Source organism: Mesoplodon densirostris, chromosome 7, assembly GCF_025265405.1.
Source record: "Mesoplodon densirostris isolate mMesDen1 chromosome 7, mMesDen1 primary haplotype, whole genome shotgun sequence".
NCBI classification, from domain to species: domain Eukaryota; kingdom Metazoa; phylum Chordata; class Mammalia; order Artiodactyla; family Ziphiidae; genus Mesoplodon; species Mesoplodon densirostris.
Window position 1 is genome coordinate 55,294,742 of NC_082667.1, and position 23,045 is coordinate 55,317,786.

Consider the following 23,045-nt stretch of genomic DNA (forward strand, 5'->3'; position numbering starts at 1 on the left):
GGGATCTTCACGGACTGGGGCACGAACCCGTGTGCCCTGCATCGGCAGGCGGACTCTCAACCACTGCGCCACCAGGGAAGCCCTGTGAACCATACTTTACTGTGCAAAATGTTTCTGCGTTATTTCATTCCACTGTCACGATATCTTTGTCAGGCTAGGTGTTAGTGCAATTGTAGTTGAGGCTACTTGTTCATTAAGTGCTAGTCGTAGTGAAATAGGAGGGAAGGGGGCAGGGCACAACCTTTAAAAGAATGACATGGCCAGGAGTTCCCTGGTGGCCTAGTGGTTAGGATTCTGGGCTTCCACTGCTGTGGCCTGGGTTCAATCCCTGGTCAGAGAACTAAGATCCTGCAAGCCGTGTGGTGCAGCCAAAAAACAAACAAAAAGAATGACATAGCCATTGAGGATATGACATAAACTGGTTAGAATCAACTAGGTCCAAGGTGGCAGAAGATTCACCGTCCAGTAGACCTTGAGCCTCATTATATGCTCATTGTAATACATTAGCATATGCCAAATGACACACCTACAGGCGCCTACAGTTCCAAGGCAGACCATAAAAGGCCAAAAAGTGGGCAGTGGCCCAATTCCTGGAAATCCCCATCCCTTCCCCAAAATAGTTGAACAATCCTCCCACTCACTAGCCTATGAAATTACTCAGCTCACAAAAACCATCTACCCCATATTTCAGGGCCTCTCATCTTCTGAGATGGCTCACACCCTGTGGAGTGTGTTTCTCCCACCACCGCTCTTACTTTTTGAGATGGACGGCATTCTGTCTATGGGATGTTGTACCTCTCTAAATAATCCACGTCTTCTGTATCGCATTGCCTCTCGCTGAATTCCTTCTGTGCTGAAACATAACCTGAGCTTCAGTAAGTCCTCACACCAGGTGAGCAATTTTAATTAAAAGACAGTGGGTTTGAGTCCCAGTCAGAGTTTTGGCTGAGTAAAAGTCCCAGCCCATGGGTTTAAATCCAAGTGTGAGTTTCGGCTGGGTTGAATCCCATCTGAGTTGTGCAGTCTGAAGCTTTGTTGCTTAACCCTTGGCCTCAGAATTCTTTCCACTCTCCCCTAGCTGTCAGAGGATGGCTTGAGTCCTTAAAGGATAGGTAGATTTTGAACAACTGGAGTGAGAAAGCAGGGAGAAATACCCTAGGCTGGGGCAGGGGTGGGGGTGGTGGCATCCAGCTTCCTGTAAGCAGGTAGGGTAGGGGGACCCCAGAGAAAGAACCAGGCATAGCTTTCTTGACATAAGGGAAGCAATTTTTGGCCTAAGACATTTTGTGACCTAAGCCTGACCACGTTTGTCCTTGAATAGGTCTCGGTAATTAATTAAGTGAGGGAATGCAGGAACAAAGGAAAAGCAGTCAAGAAACAAGTTTCTGGGACTTCCCCAGTGATCCAGTGGTTAAGAGTCAGAGCTTCCACTGCAGGGGGTGCAGGATTGATCCCTGGTTGGGGAACTAATATCCCGCAAGCCATGGGCCATGGAAAAAAAAAAAAAAAGAAACAAGTTTTTCCCCAAGGCATATACATAACAATCTGATACATGTCTTTGGGTTCTACAGGAACTAAGTCTCCCCACCCAGGTGGAGGATGGAATGATGATGTCGACCCTCTTGACTTCAATCAACTAAAGCCTGGACTCTGTTGACCTCTGCCCCAATTCTACAATTCTCCTCTGCTCAAGCCCCTTCATGAATATGTACACTCCCTTAGCTTAACGCTTCCCCAATTTTCCTTTTTGTAGAGACAATGCATTGGGGACGATTCTTTGTGTAAGGCCTGGCTGTAAAGGATGGCACCGTGAAACAAAGAGCTTTAAATTAGCTTTATTTGGGAGCGCTCCCCTGCGAGGTTCGCTGGTCCGAAGGGCAGGGCCAGAGAAGTCGCGCCCGGTTGAGGGCTTGGGTGGGATTTATAGGGGGTAGAAAGGAAAGGGTGGGGCAGATCGTTCTTGGTGTAGATTAGTCCTCATTTGGCGGTTTTCTTCGGGTGCTGTGGCAATATCGGACACCAGCTGCATCAGTTGTAGGACAGTTAGTTCCGCCCCTCTCAAGAGCGGGAAGGCTGTAAGTCCCCGGGCTGATGCAACCGGTGAATTTGTTTGCATCACCTGCCTCGGGCCAGCTGACCTTACATCCCGACATCTTTGGTGTGATAGGGCGACGTTTCGTTCTCTAGCTACTTCCTGCTGAACAGGGGCGTCGAAGGGAAGTCAGGTGGTCAGAGACCTGGGGCCTAAGGGAGAGCAGCAGGGGGTTCTGCAGGAAGTAAAGTGTAAGAATGGAGGAGCATCTGGTTCGCTGTCACCCGAGAGACTTCTTGTATGCACCTGCGGAGGAACCTGAGAAAACAAGGAGCAAGCATAAGTAGAGCGCAGATAAGGATTAAGGGACCCAAGATCGGTGTTAGCCAGGTGTATAGGGTAGATCGCCACCAGTCAGGGATAGGGGAGGTGGATGGTCGTTGTCTGCGTTGGAGCTCCTCTTTTAGGCGGTGGAGGGTATTTATGTTGTCTTCGACGAGCCCAGTCTCGTTGATGTAATAGCAGCACTCCTCCTGCAGGAAAAGGCAGGTACCTCCTTTGTTGGCTGTCAGGAGATCCAGGGCCTGTCGATTTTGGAGAGCAACCCGAGCTATGGAGGTGATCTGGCGCTGAAGGGAGGTGATGGAGGCGGCAGATGCTTCAATGGCCAGCTGAAGTTTCTGTTCTAGGTCGCAGGATGTTGAGACACTGTGTGTTAAGGCACCCCCTCCGAGGCCTGTGGCAACCAGGGAGGAGGCAAGAGAGATACCTGCGACCATAGGGAGAAAGATGGCTCTTTTCTTCCGGCCGGAAAGCTGCGTGGTTAGTGAGAAAAACTCGGCTTGGCCGTATAGTGTGAGTTGTGGGATGAGAGTCACGGGGACACATGGGAAGGAGGAAGAAGGATTAATTCTTTTGGTTAGGGAACCATTGCACCAAAAAAACATACCTGGTGGTGCCCCTGTTGGAGTGCTCATGGGAAGAGTTGAGTTGCAAGAGAGCTCTTTGTCAGATAGGTTTGAGCTGTTTCCGTAGCAGAGTGTAAGGCTTGTTCTGTCTGGCTCGAGGAATAAGGGAATTTTTAAGGGAGGAAAGGGTAGGTCTTGGGAAGTGGAGTTAAAGGGTTGGTCAAGTGGGACTGCAGCCAAGGGTGGCCGACTCAGCGAGGCACACAGAAGGCAATCTGAAATGTTGCCTATCCCTGTATGTTAAGTATTTGTATCCCTTGGCGAATAAGGGTCAACCAGGAAAAAGGGTCTTTGTTGTGTTTGTCAAGCTAATGTAGGAGCGAAAAATCTTGATAGATCCCACAGAATAACCATCAGTTGCCCATCGGTAAATTTTTCCTTGTACCCCTTGTATCCACCTTGTATCCCAGGGGTCTTTAATGTTAAGGGATAATTGGCCTTTGCCATCAGTGGTAAGTAAGTAGGATTGTTGGAGTGAGTTCCTGGTGTCTAATTTTGCCACATGGATGTTACCTGAGTGGTAGGGGCACCCCCCATAGGTGTCTGTCCACCAGTGACAGTAGTCTTTCGTCTGGTCGTAGGTGAAACAGACAGCGGGGGCAGACCAGCCCAGGGGAACGTTTTCCAGATTGGAGTAGGGGATATGGATAGTCACCAGGGCCTGGCATCCACCTGGCTGGCAGTCTCCTGTTCCCAGGACTCGGGCATGGACTTGGCCTTTTGCTTGCCATGTCCCGTGTATATAGAAGCGCCACAGGGATGTCTGATGAGTCCTAGGTGGTAGGAGAAGCAGCAGAAGCAGCGGGAGGAGAGGCAGGGTGGCGAGTGAGCCATAGCCTCGTGGGCCCCAGTGGCTGGGCTGACCCGGCCTCCGGGGTTGGGGCCGCCTTAAGGCGGGAGACATGGTACCAAGAGGGGTGTCCTAAAAGTTTGGCTGCTGTGGGAGTGGTAAGGATTACTGTATGGGGGCCCGTCCACCACGGTTTAAGGGACTGAGGGTGTAATTCCTTGAGGAGAACACTGTCTCCTGGTTGTAAAGGGAGAGAGAGAGCCTTGGAGACAGCTACTGTTGGAAGGCTGCGATCTGCATGTTCCCGGAGGAGGTGGCGCAGCAGGGACAAGTAAGGGAGGTAAGAGGCTAGGGGTGGACTCTGGGTGGGTAGGTCGTGTAGGAGGAAAGGTCGGCCGTAGAGTACTTCAAATGGACTGAGGACGGTGGGACCCCGAGGTGAGGCTCGGATTCGGGTAAGGGCTAGATGAAGTAGTTCAGGCCACGAGACGCGTACCTCAAGAGAGAGTTTGGTGAGGTGATCCTTTAAAATCCCATTGGCGCGTTCAACCTTACCGGATGACTGAGGACGGTAGGGGATGTGGAGTTTCCAGGTAATGTGGAGGGCCTTGGATACCTGTTGAACCACCTGGGAGACAAAGGTGGGTCCATTGTCTGACTGTATGGAGGTTGGCAAACCAAACTGGGGAATGATATGTCGGAGTAGGATAGAGGTGACTGTGTCTGCTGTCTCTTGGGCCGTTGGGTAAGCCTCGATCCAACCTGAAAAGGTATCGACGAGAGTGAACAGATATCGAAAGCGTTTGCAGCGAGGCATGTGGGTAAAGTCGACCTGCCAGTCCTCGCCCTGTTGATGTCCACGCATCTGGTGTGTTGGGATCCGGGGTCGTAGGCCTCCTTGTGGGGTGACAGAGGCGCAGGTTTGACAAGCCATGTGAGCCTTGGAGATAGCCTCCCTGAGTCCAGGCAGGTAGAAAAGAGGATCCAGAAAACGGAACATAGCCTTGGGACCTATGTGTAGAGACTTGTGAATGTCTGATAGGAGACTGGCCGCCTGGGCTGAAGGGAGGGCAACTTTGTTGTCCATAAAAGTCCATCCCCTTTTATCTTTGTTTCCCCCTTTTGATAATAGGGTGGTCTCCTCATGGGGGTATATGTGGGTTTGGTAGGAGAAGTGAAAAACAGGAGTGGAGCTGGAGGGTCTCCCTTGGTAAGTTCTCGGGCCACAGAATCGGCCTTTGAGTTACCCTGTGCTATCAGGTTAGAGGGAGACTGATGACCTCTACAACGGATTATTGCCACCTCCGTGGAGAGTTGAAGGGCTTCTAAGAGTTTTGAAATAAGAGTAGCGTTGACCACTGGAGATCCCTTAGTGGTCAAAAATCCACGTTCCTTCTGTAGTGCTGAATGGCTGTGTGCAATGAGAAAGGCATATTTAGAGTCTGTGTAGATATTGACCCTTTTCCCTTTTGAGAGACTTAGGGCTCGAGTGAGGGCAATTAATTCAGCTTTTTGAGAGGTCATCCCTTCTGGGAGGCTATTAGCCTCAATAATGGTTGAAATAGTTACCACTGCATAGGCTGCCCGGAGGTGTCCGTCAGGGCCGAGTGTTGAACTGCCGTCTACAAAGAGAGTGCAGTCTGGGTTTGATAGAGGGGTGTCAAAGAGTCCCTCCCTCAAAGGATGGAGGGCCTCTATGACCTGAGGGCAAGAGTGAGTTGGGGAGCTCTTGGTACCCAAGATAGGTAAGAGGGAAGCTGGATTTAGGCGAGGAGAGAGATCTAGAGAAACAGTGGGGTTTTCAATGAAAAGTAGATGGAACTCCTGGATGCGAGAAGGACCCAAGAGGGAGAGAGCTTTATGGCTGAGAAGGTCAGCCAGCCTGTGTGAGGAAAATACGGTTAGTGGGTGGGTCAGGGTAAGTTTGAGTGTTTGTTTGGTTAGTTCAGCTGCTGCTGCCAATGCCCGAAGGCATGGCTGCCATCCCCTAATGGTTGGGTCCAGTTGTTTGGAGAGGTAAGCTACAGGACGGTAGGAGGGCCCTACAGGCTGGGCCAGAAGTCCAGTAGCAATTCCGCATCGTTCATCTACAAAGAGATGAAAGGGTCGGTTTGGGTTAGGCAGGGAAAGGGGAGAAGAGGATATTAGGTTGTCGCGGAGGGTGGTGAAAACCTGCCGAACAGTGGAAGGGGAAGTAAGAGGTCCTTGGGGGGCCTCTTTAGCGGCTAGATACAAAGGTTTAGCAAGAAGAGCAAAGTTAGGGATCCAGTGTCTGAAGAATCCTATAAGGCCCAAAAAGGAGAGAATTTGTTCCACTGTTTCCGGAAGCTGGAGTTCACAGATAATCTGGGTGCGGTCGGCTGTTAGACCCTTTGTGGTAGGGGTAAGGTGGAGCCCCAGGTAGGTTACAGAAGATACAGATAACTGAGCTTTGGCTGGGGAGACCCGATAGCCATGAGAGCCGAGGAAATTGAGGAGGTCAGCAGTATGTTGTTTTGAAAGGCTGAGAGAGGGGCTACAGAGGAGGAGGTCATCTATGTATTGGAGAACCGTACTAGGGGTAAGAGAACAGGAAGTGAGGTCTCGTGCTAATGCCTGGCCGAAGAGGTGGGGGCTGTCGCGGAAGCCCTGAGGGAAAACTGTCCAGGTGAGCTGGCTGGAAACGTGAGTATCAGGGTCCGTCCAGGTGAAGGCAAAGAGGAAATAGGAATCAGGGTGTAGAGGAATAGAAAAGAAAGCGTCTTTAAGGTCCAAGACCATAAAGTGGGTCGTGGATGGGGGAATATGAGAGAGCAGAGTATATGGATTCGGTACCACCGGGTGGAGGGGAATTATTGCCTCATTGATAAGTTGGAGGTCCTGGACCAGGCGGTAGTCTCCAGAGGCCTTATGGACGGGTAGGATAGGAGTATTGCAGGGGGAATCGATGGGAATAAGGAGTTTTTGGTCTAGGAGCCTGGTGATGATTGGCCATAAGCCCCGGAGATGGGTCTCAGAGATGGGAAACTGGGGTCTGGATGGGAACTTGGAGGGATCCTTTAAGCGGATTAGAATGGGAGGATGGTGTGTCGCTATTACGGGTTTAGAGGTGTCCCAGACTTGGGGGTCAATCGGGTTAGGTGAGGAGGGAAGGGGAGGGGGAGAGGAGAGGGAGGGCTCTGAGGATAGGTTAAGAAGAGGGAGTAAGAGTTGGGAGGAGGGGACCTGAGAGTCTAGCCTAACTAGTTGAAGGGAGGCCCCTAATTGGGAAAGGACATCACGACCTAGCAAGGGGACTGAGCAGGATGGTATGACTAAAAAGGAGTGGGTAAAAGGAAGTCCTTCAATGTGACATGAGAGTGGACCGGTCTGGAGTGGGAAGGACGGCTTACCATCGATACCCATAACTGAGACCTGGGAAGGAGAAGTTGGCCCGGAATAGGCAGGCAGGACCGAATATGTAGCCCCTGTGTCCACCAGGAATGAGATGGACTTACCCGCTACCTGTAGCGTTACCCTGGGCTCAGCGAGGGTGATGGGGGTCTTCGAGTCCGGGTGTCGTCAGTCGTCAGCCAATCCCAACAATTCGAGTGGTGTTGCCACCTGGTCGGTCTGTCTCCCGCGTGGAGGCGCTGAGGGAGGGCCGGTCGTAGGGCAATCACTCTTCCAGTGGCCCGTTAGCCCGCAATTGGGGCAAGGCTTGGAGGGGGGCCGGGGATTGGGACATTGGCGAGCCCAGTGTCCTTCCTTTCCTCATTTAAAACAAGGCCCTGGAGGGGTTGCCTTTGGCGGATTCCGTGGATGGTGTGGTCCGTGGGAGATGGCCGGCCGCAGGGCAGCCACAAGAGCCTGGGTCTTGAGGGCCACCTTTTGGTGCATCCGAGCCTGTTGGCTGGATTCTGCCAAATCCTCTCGGGCATTATAAACCTTAAAGGCCATTTTTACCAGGTCTCGGATTGGGGTCTGAGGACCATCTTCTGCTCGTTTTTTTTTTTTTTGCGATACGCGGGCCTCTCACTGCTGTGGCCTCTCCCGTTGCGAAGCACAGGCTCCGGACGCGCAGGCTCAGCGGCCATGGCTCACGGGCCTAGCCGCTCCGCGGCATGTGGGATCTTCCCGGACCAGGGCATGAACCCGTGTCCCCTGCATCGGCAGGCGGACTCTCAACCACTGCGCCACCAGGGAAGCCCCTTCTGCTCGTTTTAATTTCTTTCTGATGTCTGGGGCTGATTGGGTGATAAAATGAGTGGCTAGGACCGTTGCCCCTGCGGGGGTATCAGGATCCAGCCGGGTGTAAAGGGTAAGGGCCTCTGTAAGGCGATTGAGAAAGATAGCTGGGTTTTGGTTGGAATTTTGGGTTATTTCTTTTAATTTTTCGAAATTGACCACTTTATGGGCTGCCACCTGCATGCCAGCCAGGCGACATTGGATCATCAGATCGCGTTTTCGTCGGCCATCTTGGCCGTCTTGATAAGTCCAATTTGGGTCAGTGCCCAGAACGGCAGTAGCCCCGACAGGCATGGAGTTATCAGTACGGTGGATTTGGTCTGCGTGGTTTCGGGCAGCAGTTTGGGTTCTTTCTCTCTCGCGTCTGGGGTTAGGGTAGAGGACAGAATCACAAAGATGTCATGCCAGGTTAGGTCATAGGCTTGAGAGAGGTAGCGAAATTCTTTGATGTAGCGGGAGGAGTCAGCAGAGAAGGAGCCTAATCGTTTTTCAATTTGGGAAAGATCTTGGAGGGAGAAGGGGACATGTACTCTGACCAATCCTTCCGCTCCAGCTACCTCCCTTAAAGGACAGAGAAGGTTTGGATCCTGGGAGTCGTGATGGGAGTCGTGATGATGGGAACAGGTATGTGCGCTGATTGGGGAAGGGAGAGGTGGGGGAGGAGAGGTTGTAGGGGGAAGCGGAGGGACGGTGGGAGGTGTTGGAGGAGGAGGAGTCGCTTCGGGATAGGGAGAGGGGCTCTGAAGGGGGGACTGGTAAGGGACTCAGGGGGTTCGGTGAGTGGGGAGGGATCATCTTCAAAGGAGATTAAAGGTTTGGATGGAGGAGACTGGCAAGTAGGATCTGGGAAGTAGGGCAACCGACGCATAGGGAGGGGCGAGAGTGCAAATACCAGAAGGCCTGAACATAGGGGACCTCAGACCATTTGCCCGTCCTGCGGCAGTAATTATCCAAATCACGGAGGATGTTAAAATCGGAAGTCCCTTCAGGAGGCCATTTGGATTGACTGTCTAGGGGGTACTGTGGCCAGGCCACGGTAGATTAGAAAACAAGCCGCCTACGGCGGAGATCTTGAGAAAAGCCGAGGTTTGTAAAGTTGACCAGGAGACACCCTAGGGGTGTCTTGGGATCTGGTTTGGATTGAGAGGTTCCCATGGCTTCCAGTCTGTCCCTGAGTGAATGGAGAGGGAGAGAGGCGTCCCTAGTCTCAGTCTCCAATCACGGCGGGTCGGAGAGCAGTCAGGCGATTGGGACGTCTCCACAATCACCCGAGGCTCGGGGAACGGACGGAGGAGTCCCTGACGCGGCCACGGTTTAGGAACAGGGAGTCCGGTGGGTAGGGACTCTGGGGGCCAAAGGGAACGGAAAAAGGGGACTTACCCCGTATTCTGCCGGATCGGGTGAGTGAGCGGAGGATCCCCGGTCGTCTCCTGGGGAGGGAGGGGTGGCCCGTACGGTAATCCGCAGAGCTCGGTGCCCCCTCCCGGGTTTCGGCACCAAATGTAAGGCCTGGCCGTAAAGGATGGCACCGTGAAACAAAGAGCTTTAAATTAGCTTTATTTGGGAGCGCTCCCGGGCGAGGTTCGCTGGTCCGAAGGGCAGGGCCAGAGAAGTCTCGCCCGGTTGAGGGCTTGGGTGGGATTTATAGGGGGTAGAAAGGAAAGGGTGGGGCAGATCGTTCTTGGTGTAGATTAGTCTTCATTTGGCGGTTTTCTTCGGGTGCTGTGGCAATATCGGACACCAGCTGCATCAGTTGTAGGACCGTTAGTTCCGCCCCTCTCAAGAGTGGGAAGGCTGAAAGTCCCCGGGCCGATGCAACCGGTGAATTTGTTTGCATCACCTGCCTCGGGCCAGCTGACCTTACACTTTGTTTTCCTTACTTGCTGCAAGTAATATATCCTTCCTTATTCCGAACTTTGGCTTAGTCGTGTCTTTTGTGTTCACTAAGGTGAACCACTTTTCCAGTAATGGCTTGACCAAGAGGAGAGTGCAGGCAACATACAGATGGCAAATACTGTGAACAGCAATGGATGATGCGAACGTCAGTTTGACCTTCTTCCCTTATCTCCTGAGTCAAAATCCTTACACAGCTCCAGGTTTTGTCTCTAGCTCTGGAAAGCTCCATCTCTGCCCTTTACCCGATAGTATTTCCTCCCTCCCTGGGCTCAGTTCCCCGCCAGTCTCTCCGTCACTCATACCAACAGCAAGCTCCCCAAATCCCCCATTGGCTCCTCTAGCCTTTCCCACCCGGCTCCTCCCACCAGAAGCCCCGCCCCGTGCGCTACGCTCTCGCTCTGGCTTACCTTTCTCCGGCGCAGGTGGCGTAGGCGGCCAAATCCGGCGGCGCAGCGACAGGGCAGTCTAGCAGCCGGAAGCGGCCTCTCTTTTCCGGAACCCCACTGCCTTGTGGGACCGTGGCTGGTTCCTTCGGCCTGGGCAGGTTTTCCGGACTCCTCCGCTCCACCTCCCTCCTCGGGTACGGAAGCTGAGAGGGTGCGCGGACTGCCATGGCGGCGCACCTCAAGAAGCGGGTGTACGAGGAATTCACTAAGGTGGTTCAGGTAAGCTCTGGAAGGAAAGGTCCCGAGACCGGTCTGGGGTAGGGGAAGGTTCTCCACGCCCCAGGCACTTTGCCAGACCAGGCGCCACAAAGCTGGGTTGAATGCCTACTGCTTTGGTAGGCAGCCTCTCTGAGGCTACACTTTAGTGGGCGTGTCGTTTGCCGCTGCTGTTGTCAGCATTAATACATGCAGTCTGACACTAAAAAATTATTAGAAGAAAGAAACAGCGCTTTACAATCTACGAAAATATCTTATTCGTTACTTCATTTTATTTGTATTACAGTAGTATCCTCGTTTTACAGATGAGGACTTTGAGGCTTCTGGTGGAGTATGAGCCAGTTAGTGGCAAATTGCCTCCCAACTCCCGTTACAAAAAAAGCGCCCAGGGACAAGTTGGCTGTATGCAGAGCTCTAAGGGATTGGAAGAGGAGTCTATAGAAATCCTCAAGACCCAGTCAGAGGAGGCGAGGGTCTCAGGCTTCATAGGGGTGGAACTTTCCATTAGTGGAACAGTTCACCTAGGAAGGAGGGCAATACCTTCCTCCTTTAGAGTTGTTTAAGGATTGGTGGGCCAAACCCGTGTCAGCAGTCCGTGATTCTCCTTGTATTTCCTCAGATACAGCTGAAGTAGAGGTTGATCCCGCGTCATACCTTGTGTCGTGCTTCTCAGACTTTGTGTATCCAAATCACCTGGGGTCTTTTTAAAATGTAGATTGTACTCAGTAAGTAAATCGGGCCGGGGAGATGAGGCAATAATCTGCACTTCTGAGAAGCCCTCAATTGATGGCATTGGGTCTTGGTTGCTGCGCGCGGGCTTTTTCTAGTTGCAGCGAGTTGGGGCTACTCCGTTGCGGTGCGCGGGCTTCTCATTGCGGTGGCTTCTCGTTGCGGAGCAGGGGCTCTAGGCGCGCGGGCTCAGTAGTTGTGATTTGCAGGCTGTAGAGAGTAGCCTCAGTAGTTGTGGCGCACAGGCTTAGTTGCTTCGTGGCGTGTGGAATCCTCCTGGACCGGGGCTCGAACCCGTGTCCCCTGCATTGGCAGGCGGATTCTTAACCACTGCGCCACCAGGGAAGCCCCGCCCCCACTCCCTTTTTTTAACAGCTACTTCTTTTTGTAAAAACTCCCTAGCCAAACTTCCTAGCTCTTTGTGATTTAACAGTATTCCTTCTAGCTGTATCACTGCCTTTTTTGTTTTGTGGACACTTTGTGACATATTCCCATTGTGTGTAGGGAAGTTAGTTTGCTTCTTATTCTTGTTTTTTTCTGAAAATAACTTTGATATTTACCTTTACACTCTTTTGTTGCTCCTTTTTATGTGAAATTAGTTTTCCTCAACTTTTAAAATGAGTCAACATTCAGGAAAGCTTTTTGACTTTACAGAGCTCCCTTTTCTGTGGCTTGCTTTTTGGGAATTCCTGGCTCTGTTTCCTTTGCCCACCTTTTTAAAAAAATGTGGCAAAATATATATAACACATAATTTATCATTTTAACCATTTTTTAAGTGTAGGGTTCAGTGGCATTAAGTACTTTCACTTTGTTGTGCAGTGTCACTTCCTTTCTTTCCAGTATTCTGTTGTTCCCCCTTACCAAGACTACTAACCCCTCCTCCAGCATGCCACGTGTTTGCACTTCTCCAAACTTTTGTATCTATTGTCTCCTTTACATAGACCGGATGTCATGCTTCCCTCTCTCTTTGTTCTCCACCCAGTGGACTTATATTTCTGCTTTAGCCTCTCCTCCCCTGCTTCTGTAGCACCCATCTGTTTGTACTTATCATTCAGTGCTACTATAATTACTAGTGTACATATCTCCCCACCAGTTTGGGCTCCTCGAGGGCAGAGGTGATGCGTGGTTCATCTGTGTTCCCTGGATAGACCATAAGGCCTGGCTCACTAAAATGTTATTGATGGTTGAATGATACCAGATATTGGTCTGTCCTTCTCCTTATATACTCCCTAGGGAAAAAAATCTTTCCAATCTTTTGACCTAACTGCAGCCCAGATAACACTGAAGACCAAATTTGTGTGGAATAGGATGGAAATGGGTAAGGGTTTTAAGAGAAGAGCTCATTTCTTCACTTCATTGTTCATGCATGGTTACCATGGGGTGATGAAATGAGATCTTACTGCTTCTGTTATTTTTCCTCTGCTATGAAGATGAGGGAGAGAGAAGTGATATGTATCTAGTGCTTATTATGTGTTTGCACAATAAAGACATTATACTTTAGACTTCTTAAGTATCCCTATGATGTAGGTATTATATTCCTTTTTATAGAAGAAGGAGAAGGCCTCCTCTAGCTAGTAAGTGGTAATTGAACTCAAATTCCTTTGACTTCAAAGCCCTTGGTCTTTTTATCATGCCATGCCGTGTTCCTGTCTAGAATAATCCTAGTCTCTTCTCTGTAGAAGTGTAAATTTGTAAAGAGGTGATTGCTCAAGGTATCATTATGATGCATCAAGCGTTAAGGAAAATTTTTTTTTTGAATTTTAATTTATTTTTAATACAGCAGGTTATTAGTTACCTTTTTTTATGTATTAGTGTATATATGTCAATCCCAATCTCCCAGTTCATCCCACCACCACCCCTCACCCCTTTCCCCCTTTGGTGTCCATACGTATGTTCTCTACATCTGTGTCTCCATTTCTGTGTGCAAACTGATTCATCTGTACCATTTTTCTAGATTCCACATATATGTGTTAATATACGATATTTGTTTTTCTCTTTCTGACTTACTTCACTCTATATGACAGTCTCTAAGTTCATCCATGTCTCTACAAATGATCCAATTTCGTTCCTTATTATGCCTGAGTAATATTCCATTGTATGTATGTACCACATCTTCTTTATCCATTCGTCTGTCTGTGGGCATTTAGGTTGCTTCCATGACCTGGCTATTGTAAATAGTGCTTCAGTGAACATTGGGGTGCATGTGTCTTTGAATTATGGTTTTCTCCAGGTATATGCCCAGTAGTGGGATTGCTGGGTCATATGGTAATTCTATTTTTAGTTTTTTAAGGAAACTCCATACTGTTCTCCATAGTGGCTGTATTAATTTACATTTCCACCAACAGTGCAAGAGGGTTCCCTTTTCTCTACACCCTCTCCAGCATTTGTTGTTTGTAGATTTTCTGATGATGCCCATTCTAACTGGTGTGAGGTGATACCTCATGTAGTGTGATTTACATTTCTCTAATAATTAGTGATGCTGAGCAGCTTTTCATGTGCTTCTTGGCTATCTGTATGTCTTCTTTGGAGAAATGTCTATTTAGGTCTTCTGCCCATGTTTGGATTGGGTTGTTTGTTTTTTTTTAATATTGAGCTGCATGAGCTGTTTATATATTTTGGAGATTAATCCTTTGTCCATTGATTCGTTTGCAAATATTTTCTTCCATTCTGAGGGTTGTCTTTTTATCTTGTTTATAGTTTCCTTTGCTGTGCAAAAGCTTTTTAGTTTCATTAGGTCCCATTTGTTTATTATTATTTTTTATTTCCATTACTCTAGGAGGTGGTCAAAAAAGAGCTTGCTGTGATTTATGTCAGAGTGTTCTTCCTATGTTTTCCTCTAAGAGTTTTATACTGTCCAGTCTTACATTTAGGTCTTTAATCCATTTTGAGTTTATTTTTGTGTATGGTGGTAGGGAGTGTTCTAATTTCCTTCTTTTACCTGTAGCTGTCCAGTTTTCCCAGCACCAGTTATTGAAGAGACTGTCTTTTCTTCATTGTATATCCTTGCCTCCTTTGTTATAGATTAGTCGACCATAGGTGCGTGGGTTTATCTGTGGGCTTTCTATCCTGTTCCATTGATTTATATTTCTGTTTTTGTGCAAGTACCATATTGTCTTGATTACTGTAGCTTTGTAGTATAGTCTGAAGTCAGGGAGTCTGATTCCTCCAGCTCCATTTTTCTTTCTCAAGATTGCTTTGGCTATTCAGGGTCTTTTGTGTCTCCATACAAATTTTAAGATTTTTTGTTTTAGTTCTGTGAAAAATGCCATTGGTAATTTGATAGGGATTACATTGAATCTGTAGATTGCTTTGGGTAGTATAGTCATTTTCACAATGTTGATTCTTCCAATCCAAGAACATGGTATATCTCTCCATCTGTTTATGTCATCTTTGATTTCTTTCATCAGTGTCTTGCCGTTTTCTGAGTATAGGTCTTTTACCTCCTTATGTAGGTTTATTCCTAGGTATTTTATTCTTTTTATTGCAATGGTGAATGGAATTGTTTCCTTAATTTTTCTTTCTGATCTTTCGTTTTTAGTGTATAGGAATGCAAGTGAGTTGTATGCATTAATTTTGTATCCTACAATTTTACCAAATTCATCGATTAGCTCTAGTAGTTTTCTGATGATTACTATTGATTACAACTTTTATCTTCTGTTGTGATCCTCTCTATATCTGCACACCAGGGCCTTATGTAAGCCCTGGAGTAACAGGTTCCCTTTTATGTGAACTTTTTGGCACTCATCATATGTAACAGATGCATCTAGAATAGTTCTAGTTATGCACCATCCTTGGGAAAATTGAGAAAATAGTTACTCAGCTAATTTTGTGTGTTCTGTGGTTCAGATGAGGATCCCTGATTGGGATGGACTAGTGGTAGGTCATCATTTCTGTTTTATGGATGATAAAAATGTGAATTATGACGTACTTAGAATAGAGCAGCAGAGTTGGAATCAGAGGCAACTTCTAATTCCAAATCAGTCATTCAGTAAATATTTGTTAAGTTGCTGCAGTTTGCTAGGTATATGGCAATGTATTTTTTTCCTACACTGACCATCCTTCTAATAAAGGTAGAATGATTTGGGTGAAAATAGTCATCTGTTATGAGAGGAAGATTTTTTTCCTCAGTGTAAGCTGCAGACCATTCCCATCAGTTCTAGTTTTCTTAGGAGGCAAGGTGAGCCTAGTAAGTGCCTCAGCAGAGTCTGAATATATTTGTCGAATTGAGATTTCTTTTCTAATAAGGAGTGGAGCAGATCCTTTGTGTGTCCTCTTAACCCTAAAGCTACAACAATCCTAAGAGATAGGCAGAACAAAATATTCATGGACCTACTTTACAGAGAAAGTAACTGAGACTTAGAGAAGTTAAATAACTTCCCCAAAGCTGTAGGAGCTAGTGAAAAGCAAAATTGGGACTCATAGCTTTGTCTCCAGTTGGCTCCTTTCCCAGTTCATAACACTGCTTTTTGTTTAGGCTGGGTCTGTTATCTAAATACATTATTTTGGTATAGGAAAAATTATTTCCATCAAACAAGGTAAAGTTAAATTTGCAAACTCTCTGTTTTCAGTCAAGTTTTCATGTTTTATCTTTCGTACCCTCTTGCAGCAACAGCAGGAGGAAATTGCTACTAAGAAACTCCGACTGACAAAACCAAGTAAATCTGCAGCACTCCACATAGATCTGTGTAAGGCTACCTCCCCAGCAGATGCTTTGCAGTACCTACTTCAGTTTGCCAGAAAGCCTGTGGAGGCAGAAAGTGTGGAGGGAGTAGTCAGGATTCTCTTGGAACATTATTACAAGGTAAGAAGGTCTTGAGGACCTGATGGGAGTGTGTATGGGAGTATGTATAAGAGTTGTATCATGTGTCTGCAGAATGGGTTAATATGCAAAATAAATAATAACATGTTCATTCAGCAGTCTTTTACTGAGTGTCTTCCATGTGCTAGGCACTGTGGATACAGAGATAAAAAAGATCCAAAAAGATCCTATTATCAGAAGCTTTCAGGGGCTTCCCTGGTGGCAGAGTGCAGACACGGGTTCCAGCCCTGGTCCGGGAAGATCCCACATGCTGTGGAGCAACTAAGCCCATGCACCACAACTACTGAAGCCTGCATGCCTGGCGCCCGTGCTCCACAGCAAGAGAAGCCACTGCATTGAGAAGCCCGTGCACTGCAATGAAGAGTAGCCCCTGCTTGTGGCAACTAGAGAAAGCCCACACGCAGCAACGAATACCCAATGCAGTCCAAAAGAAAAAAAAAAAGAAGGTTACAGTATCTAGATGGAAACAGATGTGAATGATAAAATGCATCAAATTGCTCAGAGTACTGAGAGTGCATTGGAGCACAAAGGAGGAGTTAACTTCAACCATTTCAACCATGACCCTTCTGTAACCAGATTTGTCTCTGGCATATAGTCCTCTCATCCTGCTGTTACTGCTTTAATTCAAGGCCCTCATATCTAACTGCAGTGGCCCTTTTATTTTTAAACTGTTTTTTAGCTAAGTGGCATTTTATTCCTCTATTTTCATGGGTTAGAAAAAAACATCAATTCATGCATAGTTAAATACAGGAAATATTTTAAGCAGAAAATAAAATTTGCAAAATGGTTTATTTTTCAGTTTTTATTTGTAAGTAAGCTCTGAAGTAAAAGAAGAAATAATTTTCAAATATTTGAATCACAGATGACTTTGGATTTTAAACTTTAGTATGAAAATTATTGAGCTTATAGAATAGTAGAGAATACTGTATGAACTGCCAAATACCCATCTTTGGGATTAAATAGTTATTAATATTTTGTCATATTTGCTCAGTTTGTTTTCCTGAAGTTTTTTTAAAGTATCATAATATTTTTCCCTAAGTAGTTCAGTAAATACCTCTTACAAAGGGACACTTAAAAAATATAACCATCTAACCACCTCAAGTAAAATTAAATTACTCCTTAGCGTCATCTAACAAATAGTCCATATTCACATTTCTCTAGTTGTTCCCCAAATATCTTGTTATAGTTGTTTTGTTCAAATCGAAATGCAAACTGTCTCCACACATGGCATTTGCTTTTTTAAAAATCTAGAACAATTTTTATTATTTTGGTGACATTGACCTGTTAAAGAAATTTGGTCAGTTGTTTTGTAAAATTCCTTGTTTTCTGAATTTATTTACTTTCTTGGTTAACTTGCTCCTCTATCTCCTGTATTTACTGTGAACTGAAAGTTAGATCTATAGATTTTGTTAGATCCCAGGTAAGCATATTTTGAGAATTTTAAGAATACTTTATAGGTGATGATTTGTACTTCATATTTGCATTGGTCAGGATGCATATGTCTTGAAGTCCACCTTGCTTCCTATCTTTTTTCCCTTTAGTCTCTCTTTACATATATAATGTTCTAGCTTAATGAGAACGCTTTCAGTTTTCCAAAGACCTTGTATGTTTTCAGAAATCAGTGTCTTTTCACATGTTGTTACCTCAGCCACTGCCCTGTGATCTGGTCTGCCATTTTCTCTGTCAAGCATATTCCTTCCTCAGAGTCTTTCCACTTATGCTTCCTTCTGCCTGGAACACTTTCCTCAGATGTTCATATGTGTATTTCCTACACTTCATTCAAGTCTTTGCTCAAATGTTACTTTTTCATTAAGGCCTTCCTTTATCCCTCTGTTTGAAACTCTGTATCCCACTCCAGCACTTTCTAGCCCCTTCCTTGATTTTGTTTTCTCCGTAGCACTTACCATTTTCTAATATTGTATATAATTTTATCATTTATTTTGTTCCTGTCCATTTTCCTGTACTAGGATATAAGCTCCTCTTGAGCAATAAGGGATTTTTTTCCCTTCCAGTTTTATTGAGATATAATAGACATATAGCACTGTATAAGTTTAAAGTCACAACATAATGATTTGACTTACATACATCATGAAATGCTTACCGCAGTAAGTTTAGTGAACATCCATCATCTCATACAGATCCAAAATTAAAGAAATAGAAAAAAAAATTTTTTCCTTGTGTTGAGAACTCTTGGGATTTACTGTCTTAACAACTTTAATATATAACATACAGCAGTGTTAATTGTATTTATCATGTTGTATGTTACATCCCTAGTACTTGTTTATCTTATAACTGGAAGTTTGTACCTTTTGACTGCCTTCATCCAGTTCCCCTCCCCCCACCTCTGCCTCTGGTAACCACAGATCTGATCTCCTTTTCTATGGGTTTGTTTTTAAACTATAACTGACCTACAACACTATGTTAGTTCCTGTTACACAGTATAGTGATTCAGTATTTCCATACATTTCAAAATGATCACCACAATAAATTGAGTTATGATTTGTCACCATACAAAATATTAAGTAGTTATTGACTATATTCCCCACCCTGTACATTTCATACCCATGACTCATTTATTTTGCAACTGGAAGTTTGTATCTCTTAATCTTCCTCACCTATTTCTCTCCTCCCCCCCAACCCCTTCCCCTCTGGCAAACACCTATGTATCTCGATATCTGTGACTCTCTTTCTGTTTTGTTGTGTTTATTCATTTGTTTTGTTTTGTTGATTCCACATGTAACTGAAATCATACAGTGTTTGTCTTTCTCTGACTTATTTCACTTAGCATAATACCCTCTCGGTCCATCTATGTTGTCGCAAATGGCAAGGTTTCATTCTTTTTTATGGCTGAGTAATATTCCACTGTATATATAAATCACATCTTCTTTATCCATTCATTTATTGATGGCACTTAACGTTGCTTCCAAATCTTGGCTCTGATAATGCTGCAACAAACATAGGGGTGCATATATCTTTTGGAATTAGTATTTTTGTTTTCTTCTGATAAATACCCAGGGGTGGAATTGCTGGACTGTATGGAATTTTGTTTTCAACTTTTTGTTATGGAACATTTCAAATATATATACAATTAGAGAGAATAGTTTAATTCCCATGTACTCATTACCCAGTTTCAACAATTATTATTTTATGTCCAAATTTGTTTTATTCCCACCCCCACTCCTACTGTCCACTTCCATTTCCTCCACTCTCACCCTCTACCAGATTCTTGTGAAAACAAATTCCTGGCATCGTATCATTTTATTCATAAATTTCAGTTTATATCTCTAAACAATAAAGACTCTTTTAAAAAACATAATCACAATACCGTTACCATGTCTAAAAGAAAGATTGGACTCAGGCATTCTGATGTCAGACCCCAAGCTCTTTAACCAGGCCATGCTGCATGCATTAGTCTAGCAGATTCTAGCCCCAAAGGAAGGGAGGAGGGATGATAAATGGGTCCAGTTCTAGATTGATGACTATAGTGTTTTTTTATTCTTCTATTTTATCCAGAAATGTGGTATCTTGTATTTTAGTAGATAACTACTTTGGCTTCTGCTTTTCTCATCCAAGGTTTTCTGTAGCTGAACTTGTTAATATTTCACATGAGGGGTTCTTCACTTATACTACTGTGTTAGTTGCTGTGGAGGATGTTGAAGAACTGTGAGACAAGTTCTTTGTCCTTTAAGGGCCAGTAGTATAGTTGATAGATCAAATAATATATGTGATATATAGATGGTAATGGCTTGAGTTATTCATTTGTTTATTTTTTTCATTCACTCTAAGTGTTCTGTATACTAATTCTGTGCCAGGCCTTGTGCTTCATGTTGATGATACAGAGATTAATATATGATCCCTGATCTGAGTCTAGTTGGGTAGATTAGACAAAAAATAGATAATAATACAATGTTATAGGTGCTATGAAATCTGAGACAGGTTATGATATAACTTTAAAGAAGAGGGTAATCAATTGTACTTGGGAGCACAGGCCTAGAAGGGCATTATAGAGTAGTGATGCTTGAGATGAATCTTAATCAGATTTTGGGCAGTTGGAAAGTAGGAGGAAAGACGTTTTAGAAAGAAGGAGCAATTGTGAGCAAAGGCATCGAGATGTGAAATAACTTGTCACGTTAGAAGAAATACAGGTAGTTTGGCTGGTGTAGATTTTATTTTATTTTATTATTTTGTAAATTAATTAATTATTTTTGGCTGCGTTGGGTCTTTGTTGCTGTGCGCAGGCTTTCTCTAGTTGCGGCGAGCGGGGGCTACTCTTCGTTGCGGTGTGCTGGCTTCTCATTGCGGTGGCTTCTCTTGTTGCAGAGCACGGGCTAGGCCCATGGGCTTCAGTAATTGTGCCATTTGGGCTCAGTAGTTGTGGCTTGCGGGCTCTAGAGCTCAGGCTCAGTAGTTGTGGCACACTGGCTTAGTTGCTCTGTGGCATGTGGGATCTTCCTGGACCAGGGCTCGAACCCATGTCTCCTGCATTGGCAGGCGGATTCTTAACCACTGCGCCACCAGGGAAGTCCCTGGTATAGATTTTAGATTGAGAACTCTTTTTAAGAGATTAGACTAGAAATCTTGTCTAATGGAAGGTTCTTGTATTCTGCCTTGGGGGTTTTTGTTTTAGACATGTCACTCTGGGGGGCGGTATGAAGGATGGAGGAACTGAATGAGGGCAAGACGGGAGTTAGGGTGACCAACTAGGAGACTGATAAGTCTACAGCAAGATGAGGAAAGCCTGAACAAGGACAATTTTAATAGTGAGAAGAGCAGTTATTAGAGAGGCCTTCCCCCGAGGCAGTTTTAAGCTTAGGCATGAAGGGTACCAGGGGATAATTTCAGAAAGTAGAAGAACTTGAGTAAAGTATCTAGATGAAGAAAGAATGTTACTAGGTCAGATACTCTCTTGCCTCCTTGCCTTCCTCTTATCTGCTAGACTTAGTACTTCTGTTTTCTCTGCTGCTCCCTTGTGTTTGGAGGTCTGTGACTCCATTCCAGACCATTGAAAGGCTATGTATCTTTTCTGTCCTCTTTCACTGCAGAATTAGGGTATTTGACTAATCTGTTGTCTCTGAAAGACAATTACTTGATTTGATGATGTTATTTTAATGATTTGAAGTCTGTAAAGAATTGGCTTTTATTTGTGTTCAAAACTGAATTTGGTGTCTCCCTTCATTCTCCAGTCTACCTTATAGCAAGAAATGTACCACCAACCAGGGCTCGAACCCGTATCCCCTGCATTGGCAGGCAGATTCTCAACCACTGCACCACCAGGGAAGCCCTATGTATCTTTTTATGTGTGACTTTTGCTCAAAATTCTGTGAGATTTATCTGTATTATTAACTGTAGCTGTAGTTCATTCATTTTTACTACAGTATAAGATTTAATTGTATGGATATACCATAATTTATTTATTCATTCTATTATTGATGGACATTTAGACTGTTTCCAGTTTTTAGCTATTATAAGAGATATTGCCACAAACATTTTTGTGTAAGTCTCTTGGTGTGCATGGCTTGCATTTCTGTGTAGTGTATACCCTGGAGTGGAATTACTGAGCCAACTGTTTTCCAAAGTGGTAATACCAATTTACACTCGTATTAGCACTGTGTGAGAGTTCCAGTTGTTCCACATACTTTCCAATAGCTGGAACTGATTTTCTTCATTTTGACAATTCCTGTGGATGTGTAGTCACTGTGGCTTTAATTTGCATTCCTTAGATTACTATAAAGGGGAGCAACTTTAATATGTTTAACTGGATATTCTTTTGGGTAATACCTATTTATGTCTCTTGCCTATTTTTACAAAATTTTTTTTTCCCTTATTGCTTTGTGGGAATTCTTTATATTCTGGGTACAGGTTCTTTGGTTATACATGTTACAAATATCTTCTCCCTTTTTAGTCCCTTAATGTTGTATTTTGATGAAAATAAGTTCTTAATGTAACCCAATTTGACAGTCTTTTCAATTATATTTTGTGCTTTTCTTGTCTGATTGATAATAAGAAGGGTTTACCTACCCTGAGCTCATTAAGACATTTTGCTACATTATTACTAGAAGCTTATTATTTGTTTTTCATACATGGAATTGATTTGTGTGTGTGATGCTTTGGTGTATGGAAGTCCAAATGTCCTAGCACCATTTATTGAAAAGAATGTCCTTTTCCCATTGTTTTGCAGTACCACCTTTGTGGTAAATTAAGTGTCTGTAAATGGGTGGGTATGTTTCAGGGCTGTCTATTCTACTGGTCTATTTGTCTATTCTTATGCCAATACCATGCTGTCTTAGCATAACATTATAATAAATCTTGACATCTGGTAGGACAACTTCTCCCACCTTGCTCTTCTTTAAGAATATATTAATTTTTCTTGGTCTTTTAATTTCTTTATAAATTTTGAGCCGGACCAGGGCTTGAACCCGTGTCCCCTGCATTGGCAGGCAGATTGTTAACCACTGCACCACCAGGGAAGTCCTTTTGTACATCTTTTTGTTAGTTATTCCTAGATAATATTTTGTTATTGTAAATGATAAGTTTTAAAATTTTTATTTTCTAACAGTACATAATGGATATTCAGAAATGCAATTGATTTTTGCTTATTAAATCCTATATCTAACAACCTTGCTAAGCTCATTTAACAATTTTAATAAATTATGTGTAGATTTTGGATTCTTTACAAATAATCATATCAGCATGTAATGGCTTTGTCTGATATTAATATTATGATACCAACTATCCCTTTATTAAAGTTTGCATGGTATACCTATTTCTACTTTTTATTTTCATCTTTTTTATAACTTTTTATTTTATGACCCGTGTAAAAAACATGTAGTTAGTTTTTTAAAAATTTCACTTGACAGTGTTTGTTTTTCAATTGGAGCATTTAGTTCATTACATTTAATTTGTTTATTGATATATGCCGGTTTAAATCTACCCTCTTATTAAA

The 23,045-nt window shown here is 44.7% G+C and overlaps 2 protein-coding genes across 6 annotated transcripts in view; one reads left to right on the plus strand and one right to left on the minus strand.

Annotated features, from left to right (window-relative positions):
- Positions 1–1,820: 1,820 nt before the first annotated feature.
- On the minus strand, positions 1,821–10,639 carry LOC132494023 (protein NYNRIN-like). 3 transcript variants are annotated; one of them, XM_060105024.1, is made up of 4 exons: positions 10,300–10,639; positions 9,377–10,010; positions 7,267–7,401; positions 1,821–5,201 (listed from the first exon to the last, which is right to left on the minus strand). In XM_060105024.1, the coding sequence occupies exon 4, from the start codon at positions 4,875–4,877 to the stop codon at positions 3,774–3,776; it is 1,104 nt and encodes a 367-aa protein (XP_059961007.1). In that variant the 5' UTR covers positions 4,878–5,201; positions 7,267–7,401; positions 9,377–10,010; positions 10,300–10,639; the 3' UTR covers positions 1,821–3,773. The 3 variants fall into 3 exon arrangements, with proteins under 3 accessions (XP_059961007.1, XP_059961008.1, XP_059961009.1); XM_060105025.1 differs by having other exon boundaries at positions 7,267–8,360; XM_060105026.1 differs by lacking the exon at positions 7,267–7,401.
- INTS4 (integrator complex subunit 4) overlaps positions 9,246–23,045 on the plus strand; it is a 123,757-nt gene continuing 109,957 nt past the window's right edge. Inside the window, exons 1-4 of one of the 3 annotated variants that reach the window (XM_060105020.1) lie at positions 9,246–9,396; positions 9,945–10,037; positions 10,315–10,557; positions 15,890–16,084. In XM_060105020.1, coding sequence (XP_059961003.1) covers positions 10,504–10,557; positions 15,890–16,084 — 249 coding nt within the window. In that variant the 5' untranslated portion in view covers positions 9,246–9,396; positions 9,945–10,037; positions 10,315–10,503. Of the gene's footprint in view, positions 9,397–9,932; positions 10,038–10,314; positions 10,558–15,889; positions 16,085–23,045 lie in introns of those variants that run through there. The other 2 variants (XM_060105023.1, XM_060105021.1) reach the window with 2 other exon arrangements.